Raw genomic sequence first — 16,938 nt, forward strand, 5'->3', positions numbered from 1 at the left:
TCACAAAAAGTAATAAAGTGCACTGTTTTTTGGACCGAGAAAATAATGCACAAGCATGGCCCTTGACCTTCCACCTTATGCTGCCCCTGGGGTTCTGCTAAAAGCCAATGCGAAAGGTTCAATCTAAAATAAGTTAAAAGAAAGCGATGATTGGGTGATATAACCATGATTATATAGGATTCTGTTGTAACCTGTCTCCTTAAGTGTGATGCATCCATAAGAATGTTAGGTCCATCATGAGAACTTCCTCCCGGTGGGTGCTAATAAAAAATAGTTCCTCCACATACCATGTGTCTACTTTAATTTATCGGTTCCATTACAGTCGGCCATATTTTTCAACTTTTAGCCAGTCTTGTTTGATTAGATGTTCGCAGTTGGTGGGTTGATCTTTTAGGTGCACGCTTTTACTAAAAACTTTAAAAATTCATAACTCCGGTTCTACTGATTGATTTTTGTTGTGTTGGTGTCAAATAATTTATTAAAGTTTACTCTATTTTTCTAAATTGGTTTGGGATTCTTTTTGTGTTGTATTTCCGCTTTATTGCTTTTTGTGTGCTGCATAAATACTTTACACATTGCCTCTAAGTTAAGCCTGAATGCTTTTTGTGCCAAGCTACCAAGGGTTAAGCACAGGTTAATTTAGTGACTTTTCGTGTTTAACCCTGCAAGCGATTGTGGCTGTTGCTTGACCAGGGCTCACAACCCCAGTCAACCAACAACCCAATTTCTCACAGTTTGGTATTTACTGGGAGAGATAAAAACCCTCTGGTTGTATGTTTACCTCTGGAAAATGAGGAATTACATAAGGAATTTGTGTTACCTTGTGAATTCCTCCAGTGTCAAATTTACCATGTTTCTCTCCTAGTACATTTTGGCAGTTTGGGCCTATTGAAATTTCAGGGAGAATAGTTGGTGGCGGTGGGTTTACCATAAATCTAGTAATTCTGATCCCTGTGCAAATAGAAGTTATCTAGAGGATCAGAATTTAACCACCCCCACCTGTAACCTAGGCTGAAGAATGAAGACTGAGAAAACAAAAGAAAAGCTTCATAGGCCAGTGAAAAAGAGCAACGCCCTCAGGTGAACTAAATGCAATTTTTTTTTTCTCCCCAGAATTTATGAGAAACCCATGTGTGGATGCAGGCTTGATTCCTCCCCTGGTACAGCTGCTAAACTCCAAAGACCAGGAGGTATTGCTACAAACCGGACGTGCCCTTGGAAATATATGCTACGATAGCCGTAAGTGTGAAAATAACAAAATACACACTTTCCAGCTTTTAACTGCTCTACCGTTGACCTATTTATCTTTTTTACTTATTAAAAAAATGTAACTAAACATGGTATCATGAACTGACATAAACTGTGACCTGTTGTACAGGGGGCGGGGTACTAGATTATATTATGGTGTGCTGGAGATCCTGCTCCTGATCATATTTGTAGGAAAAAGATAAAAAAGCGTCTGAGTACATGGCAGGAGCTATTTGTTACTTTTTGAGTTATGAAAGAAAAGGTCCCTTTCCTCCTCTGGAATTATTATTTCCAGTATTCCCAGTCACCATGACAGAAACGTGTCGACTGACTACAGTAATCTGATCAGGCAGATCAACCTTAATTCCTTGTTCTACGAATGTATTTATTTATATTGCCCTGAAAGCATTAATTCCACAAGATCTTGGTTATCTTTTGTAAACATGCTGTTTAATTATGCCATTATTATTCATATTAAAACATTGTGAATTTTTTATATTCGTGGTAATTGCATATTGATTGACCTCTGGTTGAAAATTGTCTGATTACTTTTTCTGAAAATGCAGCACTAAAAGATATGGATTATGCTGTTGTCATTGAATGGATAAAATCTGTGGCTCATGACAGTGGCGTTTGCGTGATTGACGAGTTTGACAGTCTGTTTGGAGTAACTTTCTGACCCTCCATCACTCCATTTGATCAGCGTGTACTTGATGCAAACCTGGACTATAGTTGAACTTTGACTCCTCTTGCAGTCTTACTCAAATGTTGCCTTACTGTATGTTCGGTTACCTTGTACCCAGTATCAACCAGTGTCCCGTCAACACTATCACAAGGACACTTAGTCCTGAATAGGTTGGAACTAGCCAGAGAGCTATGATAATGAGGAAGAGATGCACTTCTTAGAAGGCCTTACATCATACCATTACTCATATTTTCAATTTCAGTAGATGAAGTGAAAGCCTGGAGTTCCTTATTCAGACTAGTCAGTTATTGCCTTACTGGTGCTGAGATTCAGACAAAGGACTTCTATATTAAACAGTTTGCTTCCTTAAATTTCATTCTTTGATTCAAAGGCAAGTGGGGTGGTGATGGGTGCTACGGCCAGCTCACACTGTGGCTAACTTCCGTTCCTTTAAGCAGGCGGTTTCAGTGAATCCCATGCTGTGCCCCCCAGTAGGTACCAGGTTCAGCAGAGAGGCTGGCTGCTGATGTGGAAACTAGAACTGATCTCCAAGCTCGCCATAGACTCTTCATCCAGCACCAGATGCAGCTGAAAATATTCCAGTGCATTTCACTCTGGGTTTTGTTTTATGTCGAAGCCTACCAGATTACCTTATTTTGTCACATTTGCTGTGCATTCAAAGACAGAGGTTAAATGTCAGGCTCCCAAGGGTGCTTGGTGTTTACTTATCTTTCTCTGATTTCCAAGTGAGAGGATTTATGTGACTGCATCATCAAAGCAAATCAATACACTAAGTAATGACATTTCCACACACAGTTTGTGCACTGTATACTTTCATCGGTAAAACTGCATGTTTGTGCAAATGTAACGGTGGTTTCAATTGAAGATGTGTTGGCTGTAATGGCAGTGTGCTACCAGGCCATACTTCATTTTACCCCACTCCATTCTATTCTGCACTTCGCAACGCTACTCTGCACCACTCCCACTATGGCACTCCACTCTACACTGCGTCATTGCACACTACTTTGTACCATTCCACTCTATGCAACTACAGTCTACCCCCCTCGACTCTGCATCACTCTATGCGAATGTACTCTACACCACTCTACTACGCACCACTGCACTCTATGCAACGCCACTCTTCGCCACGCCACTTTTTGCCACTGTACTCTGCAAGATTGCACACTCTGATACCGAACTCTATGCTACTCTCCACCACTGCACTGTATGCCATTGCACTTTGCGCCACTGCACTCTGCATGACTCTACGCCACTCTGTTCTGCACTCTGTCCTGCACCACTCCACTTTGCTGTGAACCACTTCACTCTGAAAAATCTACTCTACGCCACTGCACTCTGCTACTCTGCATCACTGCACTCTGCGTCACTGCCCTCCGCATCACTGCCCTCTACTCTGCGTCACTCTACTCTGCGCCAATGCAATCTACCCCACTTTACTCAAAATAAATGCACTCTATGCCAATCTACTCCGCAACATTGTACTTCACACCACTTCACCTTAGTCCGCTCATCTCCACTCTACAACACTCCACTCTGACGCTCTACTCCATTAAACTCTACTTCACTCCACTCTACAACACACTGCTCCACTCTATGCCACTCTACGACACAACTCCAGTCTACAATGCTGTACACAAGTCCTTCAATGCCACTCCATGCCACTTTACTTCACTCTGTTTTATGACACACTCCACCCTACAACACTCCACTCCATGCCCCCTCCACTCTGACTCTCTATGCCACTCCACTCTGAGCCACTCTACTCACTCTATGCTATTTCACTCTACTCCAATACTCCACTCTGTGCCTTTCCACTCTACAACAATCTACTCCGCTCTACACAACTCTAATCTACAACACCCTACTCAACACCCTCTACGGCACTCCACAACATTCTATGCCACTCCACTCTGATCATCTGCTCCACTCTACCCCACTCAACTCTACGACACTCTACTCCATGCCCTTTCACTCCACGACACTACTCCCTCTATGACCCTCCACGACACTATGCTACCTCACTCTATGCCAATTCGACAGTCCACGACTCTCTAGGCCCCTCCATAACTTCACACTCTACTCAACAACACTCTACTTCATGACACTTTTCGCTACTCTACTTTACGCCACTAACTTTTAGCCATATTGAAGAACAAGGTGGTGTACAGCATGGCTGAAACAAAGCCAGTAGCTCTTACATAGGCGAGACCTATTGGCTATGCCAATGCTTGTTTATAACGTCTCTCCATTGGTACTGCAGGTTCTATTTATGGAAGTTAAAGGCAGGTTATCGCCAATTTTTTGAATCCGTGTTGCTTTTGCCAAAATTCCTTGGCATCATACAGCGTTCACATTTCCTGATGCAATACAGAATAAATTGTTCCAGGTTAGGTATATAAGTATCTTGTGTCAATCGATATTTACAGTGGGCAATTGTTGCTCCCAATATTGGCCAGTAAATATTAAACAATTAAACAACTACAAATGTCCGCAGATGCACATTGTTTCAGTGTCTGTGTGGTCAATGAGGGGGAAGAGGGAATCAGGAGATAGTGAGCGGATTCTGGGTGATCGTACTGGCCATGTGCTAGAATTGGTTTTGAAAGTTGACAGTTGGTATGCACCTTTTCCAAGTAGGGACTCTCACTCTAGTAAGGGTAAGTAAGTTACACTGCTAAGATCACCCCTGGACACCCTCTTGGTAGCTTAGCGCGAGCAGTCAGTCTTATCTCAGAGACAATGTCTAAAGGATTTGTGCGCACACACAGTAACAGTGAAAACACTACAGAAGGACTCCACACCAGTTTAGAGATTAGTCAATATTTATCTGAGTAAAACGAGACCAAAAGGATAACAATCCAACATAAACATAAGATATGATTTTTGCAAGAATAAACTTAAAAACACAGTTTCTTGAAGTTGATCGCTCCAATCTGGGCTATCGTGGTGTTGTGAACAACACAAATCCAACAGTTCAGTGATACGGCATTGGACAGACCCGTCAAACAGTACCTTTGGAAGTGAAGAGGCCTCAGGGACCTTACAATTAAATTCGAAGTTGAGGCATCGCCCATGTCAGCAGGCATCAGTTCCATAAGTCGGGTATTAGTCATTGAGGCCTTTGAGTCGCACACACTGGTGATCAAGATCCGCAATGTTGAGGTCAGGAGCACTGGTGGCGGCGGGGCTGTGGCTGCGATGTTGTCTCGGTCGATGCATTGTGCCCTTCTCGAGCGGTGACTACGGCTTCGGTGCAGGCATTGGTATCAGTGCTAAAGCACTGTTTCAGCAGACCCTCAGCTGCAATGTGAGACGAGGTGATGTGTCGTGCTCTTCACGAGCTGCGCCCTCAGCCACAGTGTAGGCAGCGGCGTCGGAGTCGATGGCGCTGTCTTTGGTACTTCATGCGCTGGGATGTCTTTGAGGTGATGCGTCGTACTCGTCACGAGCGGTGCTGGGGGTTTTGGTGCAGGCAGTGGCCTCGATAGCGGTGTGGAGTGATGTCGTCTGTGAGGCCGGGGCTGTGATGTCGTCATGGTCGATGCATCGTGCTCCTCATGAGCGATGACCACAGCTTTGGTGCAGGCAATGGCGTCAGAGATGCCGTCTGGTGTGCTTTTCTGGAGATTACGCGTTACAAAAGGGGGTGGTGATGGACGGAGCATCAGAACCAATCAAACACTCACACCCAGTCAAGAGATCTGGGTTTAATCCATCACCGTTCTTTAGCCCACTCTGCCACCCCAGTTCAGACATGGCCATATGCAAATCAGTCTGACCCTGTGCCTCATGGGAACAGTCCAGCCCGAACTGCCAAGCCATGTCTTCCCTGGACCGGAAACAAGCTTCCTAGGACCGGTTTCTGGCATTTCAGCCGTCTTCAGCCAGGCTTGCTTGAATCCAGTGGCAAAGTGAGCAAGGGACTCACGTCTGAGCATACCCTGCCAACTTATGGCGAACAAAGCGGTACAAAAGGGGGTGGTGATGGACGGAGCATCAGAACCAATCAAACACTCACACCCAGTCAACAGATCTGGGTTTAATCCATCACCGTTCTTTAGCCCACTCTGCCACCCCAGTTCAGACATGGCCATATGCAAATCAGTCTGACCCTGTGCCTCATGGGAACAGTCCAGCCCGAACTGTAGTGGGCAAAAGAACGATGGATTTAACCCAGATCTCTTGACTGGGGGAGAATGTCTGCATTGACAGCATTCCGTCCATCATTTGTTTGTTGTAACACTTTTCTGGAGATTACAGCACAACCACTTGGTTCCAAGGGCCCAGAACTGGTTTTGGCAGCACTTGGCTACAGCAGTAGAGCCAAATTGCTGGTAACAAGATGCAGATAAAGTCTTTAATATCCCTGAGACTTCTAACAGGAGGCAAGCTCAACTCAAGCACTTAGAGAAACTTGGAAGGCAGGATACAGAAAGAAAAGTCCAGTCTTTCACTGCCCACGACAGAATCAGCAGGCCAACACAGCAAAGCAAACCGTAAAGTGATAGTCCCTCCTGACAGTAACACAGCTCCTTTTCCTGGCAGAATGTCCTAAATCCTGAAGTGTTATGAAGTTATCGTGTGTCAACTCCAGTACTTATTCCAGTTTCTGCCTTTAAAGTAGGCAAACTTCAAAGGAAATTATTTGTAATGCACAAGACCTTGCTTTTAACTGACCTGGCTCCAGACACACTACAGGGGGTTGGAGACCGCTTTGTGTGAGGACAGGCACAGACCTATTTAGATGTCTGTGACAACTTCTCCCACCACTCTAGCTCAGGAAGTCCTATCAGCCTGGCACAGAATGGATAAGCAAGGAAATGCCCACTTTCTAAAAGTGTCATTTTCCAACATGCAATTTAAAAACCAACTTCACCAAAGATGTATTTTTAAATTGTGAGTTCAGAGAACCCAAACTCCAAATCTCTATCTGCTTCCGATGGGAAATTACACTGTCAGAGGGTTTCCGCACTTTCCATGAAATGGCGATGGCATTTTTGGCCAGTATTATTCCTAAATCAATAAATCAGGCAGTATGTTGGTTCTTTTGAGCATGGCTGTAGGCCCAGTAGGCATGTCCTTATGTCTTGGGGCATGTCATCAAGTTGCAGGCTCATGTGAATGAACTCCGATGTCCATTTGACTCGGTATACATTTTCACCAAATGGCTTGGCGTCAATAAGTTTGCTGCAAATTATTAAATTGATTATATTTAAAATGTGAGTTTTTCATTACACTCACGGTATATCTTAAAATCTTGTGCAGTCCAGAGCCCTCTCCCATTTGTGTTTGAGTGAGTCACAACGCTTGTGCAGGAAGCCTAAATCGACCCATGAAGGAGTGTTCTGGTGTGGCCATCTGCCCAATGCATCATTAGTCTACGTAGTGCGGTGTCAGTTTGTGGCTACTCCTCACCTCCACCCCATGTGTCCACTATCACCCTAAGTGCGTGAGGAAGTGGCCCTGCCCCAGCTACCACTGGTCAATAAGGGAGTCGTAGGTATGAAGGCTTCCAGTTGTTGGAAATATCACCCACTGTCAGTACTTTCGCTTTTCCCTACACTCTGTGGGAATGGCGCACGACCAGTGCTTTGAATCGTGGTGTGACCTAAAGCGGGATCTCTGAGGTGTACACCACACCCAGTTTAGCGAATCTCAGGAACCGCTGCCAGCAGTTCCTGATTACTCTCCCTTCCCTAGTGGTATGCGGGGGTAGAGAACCCCTACCAAGAGTGCTTCATAAAGGATAGCGGGGTTAGCGTTTTTTGGATTTCTTTGTAGATATCCGGTATCCCCGGAGCCAGCAACCTCATTACCCATTGCAGCTGGATTGCCAAGTGGTATGCCTCACAGTGTGGGGCCCCTAGGTCTAAGTCGTCGATTAGGCGCTGCAGCATAGTAAGTGACACTCTGTGCCTACTCAGGCCCCAGACCAGCTGTCGGAGCAACGCATCAATGTCCCAAATGAATATACCTGAAAGGATGAGCGGTAACAACACAAAATAGTATGGGACTCTCGGCAGCAATAATATTTTAGCAATGACTGTCCTGCCCATTGGCGACACCTGCAGCACATATCAGAAGGCCATGGATTTTCGGGCAGCCTGGTTTTGTTCCTGTAGACTTGCACTCCGAAGTATGAAATGTATCCGCCTCCCATGGTATCCTGGTAAATCGGTCCAGTTACTGCGTCTGACAGGAACAAACAGAACTTACTCCAGTTAAGGGACATTCTTTATACTTGGCAGAATTGTGTCAAAAGCGCCATCACTGGGGGAGAGTGACAGCTCAGTATTGCAGAGCTATATTAATGTGTCATCCGCATACATAGACACAATGTGGATGGCGTGGGGTAATCGTATGCCCCAGTCAGAGGCCCTTGTATGCAGTGCGTGAGTTAAAAGTCCCATTGCTAGGGCAAAGAGGAGGAGGGCAGCCCTGTCTTGTCGTCCTCCCAATGGGCCACGCATCCAACACCCCCGCACCTGTGCGGACTATCTCTGTGGTCTTTTCATATAGGAGTTTGATCCACTGTAGGATATTGGGACCTAACCCGAAAGTCTGCAGCACTACAAACAGATCTGGCTACAAACTCGCATCAAATGCTTCTTTGAAATCTGTTGAAAGAAATACCATTAGTGTTGTCTCCAAATCGTGCTTGGCCCATTACATGGATCAGTCTCCGAATATTGAGTGCAATACTTTGGCCGGGTATAAAGCCACACTGGTCTAGATTGGCCAGCGTAGGCAATTGTATGCGTAGCGCTAGGAGACTCCTCAGGATCTGCCTGTCCGTGTTAATCGTTGCTAGCGGACAGTGCGACCGAAAAAATCCGTAGAGTCATGGTTTTCCTTGGGTAGCACTACAATTGGGGTGTGTCTTCGATTATGGGAGGACCCCCATCTTGAACACTTCCATAAAGACAGTGAGTAGAAGTGGACTTGTCTGGTTTTATACACCAAGTAAAACTCCTCCGGTTGGCCACCCGGGCCAGTTGCCTTACCTGTTGGACGTTGTTCGACCACCATCATGAGTTTCTCTAGCCTTATGGCATCTCTGAGGGCCAGCCTCTGGGTTTGGGAAAGTCTCAGGAGGTTCCGCGGCGGAAGTTATTCAGTAATCTTCGAGTGATAGTGAGCTGAAGGGTGGGGGGGGGGGTGTAAAGCGTTTGGTTGTATTGTCCGAAGATGTCATTTATTTCAGCCTAGGTGTGTCGAAGTGGCCCCTCCATCTTCCTGGATCACGCATATAGGCGTTCTCCTTAGCTCACCTCTCAGGAGCCACCCTGCTCGATCCCCCTTTTAATGTTTTTGCGTGATGTTTTCTCTGGAGTGCACATTACGCAATCGAGCTAAGGGCTGCTCATATTGTCTACTGACTTATTTCATTTTCATTTGCTGAAACCAAGAAGATCTCTTACGGGTACAGTTAAGGGATATTTGATAACAATACCGGTATAGATCAGCAATGCTATTTATAATGGAACATTTGTCATTTTAAACTAGTAAGGTGAAACTGGAAATTCAGTAAAAGTCTGTGTGCTGACACGGTTTGCTTAGATAAAATAATTTCTAGACTTCTTTGTTACTTTAACATACACAATGAAATAATTCGTTTACCTATAAAAATTATTTAGCCTTGAATATTCAGCCAGCACAAATGTGCAGCATTTAGTCAGAAAAGGGGGCACATTGAGATATTTACTGGTGTGATCAATTAAATATGCTACTCATTCTCCCTAAGGGTAACCATTCACAATTACTTCAGAGGATCGATCTGTTGCAGTCCTATGAGGAGACCAACATTTTATTTGATCAAATAATCATTTTATATTTAGTATTAATGCCTTTTTAGCTGCAGTTTTGCTTTAAATATGTGCAAACATTCTTAAAGTCACTCTCTCATAGAGTGATACAACACATTGCTCATTGAACCTTCGGCTGTTTCATGCAATGATGTTACTTCAGGGCCATTATCATACTGGAGACGTGGGCAGTGGGTGGCACCAGGGGTTAGAACTTAAAAAAATAATAATAATAATCACTTGCCTGCTGCTCCGCTCCTGCTGAAAGGGCCTCGTTGCTCCTGCTCCTCTCCTCCACTGTAAGTAGATGGTCCTGAAAGCACAGGCTCCCTACCCAATCCAGACACTACTCTTATAATATGAGAGCAGGTCCAGGATTGGTCTGAGCGGCCTAGTTTGCTGCTCGGACAGCGCTATGGAGCTGGCTTGGAGAAACATAAGTGTGCATGTCAGTTTGGCCGGCCAAACTGGCATGCACTTATGGTGCCCACCATTCCTGCCTGTCATGTCCCGGACCCGTCCCTCCCACTCCCACGTAAGCAGCACAGAGATAAATAAAACGATAATAACAATGTTTTAATATTGTTACATTCATCGTCTGCTGGCAGTGGGGCAACGCTCCTCTGCCATTACTAAGGAGCCGCTCCTGGGCGTGGGCTACTTCTAAATCCTTACAATGGTGCAATAGGAAATCCGGAAGGAATCGCTGTCTTCTGCCATCAGACCCTTTCTCCATTAACTGACATTTCTTTCAGCTACTGGCTGACTATTATGACCACTTTTAAAGCCCGACATCTCCGCCCCACGCCCCCCCCCCCCCCCCCCCCCCCCGGTGCCCTGGCGCAAATGTTCAAACCAGCCCAGCTCCCATCCTCTCTTCACTCTACCCATCCATTCTCTCTCTTCTTCTCTACCCTCCCTCCCTCCCGCTTTCAGCCCCAATTTCCCTGTTTCAATTACCCCCAGGGCGCTGGGGGAAATGACTGTCACCGGCGGTGGCCTTTCAAAACCAGCCTCCCATGGCTTCAGCCCATTGACACTGCCGAAAAGCACCCGGAAGACCAAATGTGTACAAATAATTTACACTCTGATCGAACAACCGTGCATTAAGGAGTTTTCTAATTTGACGCATGCTTTGCTGATGTTTGAACTCCAAAGGAAGCTTATTTCACAGTTGGACCTAAAAACTCTAAATCTTCTGCCACGGAAATAAGTTTATACTTTTATAAATATTACAAAAAAGTTAATAACGCCACAAATTGCTGAGATGTTGGTGAATAATCTCAGTGCTGCATAAAGCACTAGTTTCAAGCAGTGCATCATTTGTAAAACAATAGGTTCCTGGCCCAACATTTTGCTCATAATCCTACAGCCAACGCTACTGGATGTCCGGTGTTCTGGATCCCAAAGGTGTCCAGTCTTGATTCTGCCTCATGCCTCTTACAGCTACCACACAACACTCCCTACCCTTTTATCTCACATGTGCAGGTTCTTTTTCACCCCGCTCTCCCCCTTTGTCCAGAGACGGGCTTGGCTATAATGCACTCAGGCAGGGCCCACAGGCTGGTCTTAGAGGTCAGTAAGTAGGCTGTTTGTGGGCTGGTTTTATGGTCTGGTGGGCCCATTTTTTACTCTTGATTTCTCTGCTATTACCACAAACATTGCCCGCAGCAAGCAGAAATACATATCGTCTCCCATATCTTGCAAAACAACTAGACAACTTTTATTTATGTCTAAAATCGCCCTGATTTTCAAATGTGGGCCACTTTTTTTTAGCTATCTTATTCGTTAATGAGGGCCACTTTTAATTTGGTGCCCGGGTATATATTCTTTCCCAGTTCGACTGTGCCTTTGTCACTGTTTTTACTTCACTCTCACGCTCTTTCCTTCCGCCTTTCACTCTTGTCCTGGGTCAAAGTCTGATCATTTTATTATTTTTTGCAGAGTTTTATATAGCGCGAACTTGACCCGAATCGGGTATCAGAGCGCTTTACATAGCACCAGTTACGTTACTCGAGTACACACATTCATTATTGTTAGGCACGGGGAGATTTAGTGATTTGCCCAGAATCCCAGCATGATCAGCGTCGTTGCCGAGACACGAACCCAGTTCCCCAGATTCGAGGTCGACCGCCCTAGCTGTTAGGCCGACTCCTCACCCCAAATAATAAATAAGTCTGAGAATCGTTGTATGTAGTTACTGAACAGATTGTATATTATGTCTGACAGATGACCTAGACTATCAATTTTTGCCACACCTGATTTCAAATGACACGTTTGTAACTTTGTCTCCTACTGGGAAGCGTCCCTGGACCTCCCTGCTGGTTTTGTGCAAAATCAATAAAAATCTTTAAAAAATAAAAGAAAAATAAGTCCCAGTCTCCAAAAATGAGTGTGCGTGAACCCCACTTGCAACCACCAGCTCAAATTAAGCACTGCTCAAGGGCCAAGGCTGCTTTAATATTGATCAACATGTGGCCAACAGGTGAAAGGTGGCACGCGCATCGCCCACCTTCAAAAAACTGTACTGGATTAAATGTAGTTTAGGAAGATCAGAACTGCTCTAAACTGCTTGGGCTTCAAAACACTGAAACCAATGCCTTGTGTCCATTTGAACTGCTCCTGCCAATGGACTTAGCAGACAACCCCCTCGTGCAACAGAAAACAGTGTTGGCGTTAAAATTTAGAGATCGCTTGCTTTGTTTAAAATTATGCTGTTATTTGTAGGGTTGGTTTGTGTTCTCTGCAAAGGCGCTTGCGATTCACTTGGATATTTTGCATGCCAACATTGCTAATCCCTAGCGAATGTGTTACCTTGACGATGTGTAGTCACCGTTCACTCTAAATAGGACATCTGAGAATTAAGTTGCACAGAGGAGCGTGCTATCGGTGTTATGGCATACTAGCTTTCCCCTTGTTCTCTATAAAAGTAACATAGTAAAATTCTTACAAAAAGCCTTATTATAGTTAAAAAATCTTTTCCACAGTCTGCTTCTTTGTAATATATTGTTGCTATGTGTTATTTCCTCTAGTTTATTTTGCATTGTCCCGTATGCTGGGTTTGAAAACCGTATAGCAAACTGTCACATACATTGGATGATGTAATCAATGGCGTTATCTCTGATGTCATCAGTGTTGTTGTTTAACATGTCATGAGTGATGTAATATGTGAGGTCATAAGCAGGGCATGGCAGGGACCCAATCTATAGTTAGTTCAGTAATTTCTGAGTTTTTTTTCAATTTAAGGTAAGATCTTAGTGCCATACAGAACTATAATATCACTTAAACCTTTGGGTTTTTTTCAGTGAATTTCATGTTTTTAAAAATCATATTCAGCCAACTCCGTACCACTGAGCACTGCTTTCAGTCAGAGGCCAGGCCCTGCGCCTACTCCATGCAGGTAGCCCAACTCTGTGTGCATGGACTTTGGATGTGTGCAACATAGGGCTGGTAGAAGGGCCAAGCCCTGCACCCAACCCTGAATGAGTGGTCAACCCCTGCTCTGCACGAGCTATAGCCATGCACATCGGCAAGTTAGATGCTGGGCCTGGCCCCCTGCAGGCAGCCAACTAACCCCCCACGCATGCTATGCACAGCTTTGGAGGTGGTGGCCGCAGCCCCTGCACCCAGCCCCATGCTACAGGTGGCCAAACCCCTGCGTCATATAACCTTTGGTAATGCAGCCGGGTCTGGTGGCTCAGTGGATTAATGCGTCCACTGCAGGGGCCTGTGTTCGATCTCATGGTCACAGGTTCAAATCCCGGCAGGTCCACTCAGCCTTTCATCCCATTTGAGGTCGATAAAATGAGTACCATTGAGTTGGGTAAAAATAAACATCTGTTATTCAGCGCCACAAGACCGATGGGTGAACGTGCGCTTTACAAATACTCATGTTATGTTATGTAATGCACAACGCGGGGTTGCACACACAGCATGGCCTAAGGCCAAACCCTTCCCACAGCCCTCTGCGGATGCTAATCGCCCAACGGAACCAGACCCTAAATTGTATTGATTTATTTCTCAGTACTGCCTCTGAAGCTACACCTCCATGATACGCCAGGACTTTGCAAGCTTCACCTAGTGAAGCTTGCGAGGTTTGTGATACCGAGGGTGATGAAGCTTGAATGCCTGTGTCTATGTAGGGGTATTTATAAAGCGCAGCTGCTATTCCAAGGAGTGTCCTGGCGCTGTATGCCGAAAAGTAACGGTAGGAGCAGGAAGGAGCTTTGGGCTGGAGAAAATCCACGTTTTCAGCTTCTTCTACTGAATGGCAGTATTGCGGGAGTAAGTAGAATTATTTTTAAATAATCTTTGAGTTTTGAGTGGGTGGGTGGGCGGAGTCCTTCTGGGTCTCCTCCACTAGTGCCAGGGAGCTGGGTGTCTCTACTCTTCCTCCTTGTATAATATTTAGTTTTTGTACTTAAGAGCATAGCAAGACCCTGAGTACTCAAACGGTAGTAGTGACATTTTCTTTGAGTCACAGCTAACCAATCGGATCTTTTGGCACCCTGGGACAGTACTGAAGAGACCAATGGGAGGAAAAGCTCTCTTGGCCAATCAGAGGGCCCTATTGTTTTTAATTGTCTTCCCCATGGGACTCTGCAAGAAAAACCATGCAGATATACCGAACTTTTTAACCCCTTCATGACTACCCTGAGCATATCTTTAAACATGAATTTCTCAAACGACTGCACAGATTTACACTAAATAATGAAAAGCATGCTTTCTTAGTAAAGTTCTAACCTTCCGCCAAATTTGGTGCAGTTTCATTAATTTGCTTTTTCTATAATGCTTTCCAAATTTTCCTATTGGAACTAACATGGAAAATCAACATTTTGGATCCAAAATGTTTTCTTGGCCCCCTTTTGACAGATCACCTCAAAGATATCCAGGAAGAAGCTGAGGTGGATGATTTGTTTTCAGGATACTTTTGTGAGGATTTGTGAACAGGCGCCAAAGCAAAATATAAAGATGCTCTTCCTATGGAAACTGTGAACTAACTATAACTGCAAAGTGGCAACCAGTATTTCTAGGAGCGGTTCTTGTGCCATTGTAAATGTTACCAGAACCTCAAGATGGCAATGTAGGGCAATATTACGTGTTACACTTTATGTATTTTCTTATATTACATGTTTAATTTGGTATAGTTGGCTTGAAAAAGTGTTTTTCCAAACTGTGAAAAGTTTATTAATAGTAAATAACTGGACTTCTTTGATTGTCTGCAGTAAAAAAAAAAAGACAATTCTTAAATGGATAATTACAAATGTAGGATCTTAGAAAAACCCTATGTGTTGTTAATATATTTTTGATGCTCTTCTCTTCAAGGTGCAGCTAACAATGGGCACTGAATACAATAGAATGTTTAGGTTTTGTTTACCTTTCATAAAGACATTTTTGATAACGAATCGACAATGGTTAGGGCAAGTGGGATTTTATGATGTTTACCCCATAATTATGGTTTTACCACATTTACAAACGCAAGGAGATGGAAGGAGCGCTAAAACTTTTCAGATACTCACCCCAGTCACAGATCTGGGTTGAATCCATCATTGTTCTTTAGCTCACTTCGCCACCCCAGTTCAGACCCAGCTATATGCAGATCGGTCTTCACCCTGTGCCTCATGGGAACAGTCAAAGCCCGAACTGCAAGCAGGTCTTCTCTGCCCCGGAAACAAGCATCCTGGGACCAGTTTCTGGATAACACCCCTCAGCCAGGCTAGCTTGAATCCACATTTGCCACATAAATATGGTTTTGCTGCACTTGCCACATAATTTGCTGATTTCAACAAAGGTTTCTAGGACAAATTCGATCAGATATCATCAGAGAGTATGCTATATAATGTCACATAATTTGGCCTTTCCTATCAAATACTTAAGATTACACTATAACATAATGTGTGTCCTCCTTTGCTGCATAGCCTCAGTGGCTTTGACAATGCTGAAGCTCTATATCGTGATTTGGGTGCTGAATCCCATATTTCAAGGGTACCTGTGAAATAGCTTGATTAGCTTCCATATTTCTTAATTCCCTCTGAAGTATGTGTTTTGTGTACCACTGCTATTTGTGCAATAAAAACACCCAAACATGTAACACATACAGGATATATATAAATAGGGTTAACTGTGTGACATGGTCCAGTCTTGCCACTGACTGGTTCTGTTGTCATAAACTAGGAGCCGAAGACCACGTGGTTTGTAAATGTCACCAGAACCTCGAGATGGCAATATAGGAATTACACGTTACCCATTATATAGTTTTTTTGTTATATGTTTATATTCGTGATGTTACCTTGAAAAATTCATCTAAGTGTAGGCACCGAGTGGAATGTTAACGTTTTGTTTAAGTTTTATAAATTAATTCTTAATAAACAATGGCGAGTGGTGAGGGCCCAGAGGATTTAAGCAAATCTGTGGCTACAGTGTTTCCGCACAATTATGGATTGACCACATTTGCCATATAATTTGCATAGTTTTAGATGTCAGGAAAAAAAATTGTCACTCAAATGGATGAAAGTAAAAATGCCAGAGAAAATTCTGCATAATTTGTCTATTTGCCACATAATTTGGTCTGCTTGCCAAGTAGCCTTGACAATGAAGAAGCTCTGCTGACTGATTAAGGGGTTGTCATTATGAGCATGGACTCCGTAATTCCCAGAGTTGCATATTTCGTTGTTCCCTGCTAAATGTGTTTTACACCACTGCATTTTCTGCAATAGGAAAATCCAAACATGTAAAATACACACACAAAAGCGCGTGTTCTCCCATGCCAATTTGCATTTCGCTCTTGATTTTGTTTTAGCGCTCCCTCACCAACAATACAGTTCTATATCCACATCTCCGAAAATCCCGCCACCCATTTTTCTCTTTCCAGAATACAGCGATTCCAAGTCCTTTCATCTCTTTTCGTTAGGTTTCTGTTCCAGGCATTTCTCTGTCTTGGCAGCCCTCCTCTGAACTATCCTTTCCTCGTTGTTATCCTTTCCGTGATGTGATCTCCAGGGAGCTGAAGGCGCTTTGACACATTGCAGATTTAGCTGACTCACAAATCGCCCAAAGGAATTCTTTCAAGTGATTGCTTGGCTAAATGTTTTACTGAAAGGGCACCTTTAAATGACTTAATGATGCAATCTTTTGTGGGACATTCGGACTGTGATCCAATTTGATTTTATCCATCTTAAA

The 16,938-nt window shown here is 44.1% G+C and overlaps 1 protein-coding gene across 3 annotated transcripts in view; it reads left to right on the forward strand.

The window, feature by feature from the left end:
* Positions 1-16,938, forward strand: part of RAP1GDS1 (Rap1 GTPase-GDP dissociation stimulator 1) — a 629,061-nt gene that overhangs the window by 343,737 nt on the left and 268,386 nt on the right. For all 3 annotated transcript variants that reach the window (XM_085641163.1, XM_085641161.1, XM_085641162.1), the window contains one exon: positions 1,114-1,239. In XM_085641163.1, coding sequence (XP_085497289.1) covers positions 1,114-1,239 — 126 coding nt within the window. The remainder of the gene's footprint in view (positions 1-1,113; positions 1,240-16,938) is intronic.

The sequence above is a fragment of the Triturus cristatus genome, chromosome 2_2, assembly GCF_964204655.1.
Source record: "Triturus cristatus chromosome 2_2, aTriCri1.1, whole genome shotgun sequence".
In the NCBI taxonomy this organism is placed as follows: Eukaryota; Metazoa; Chordata; class Amphibia; order Caudata; family Salamandridae; genus Triturus; species Triturus cristatus.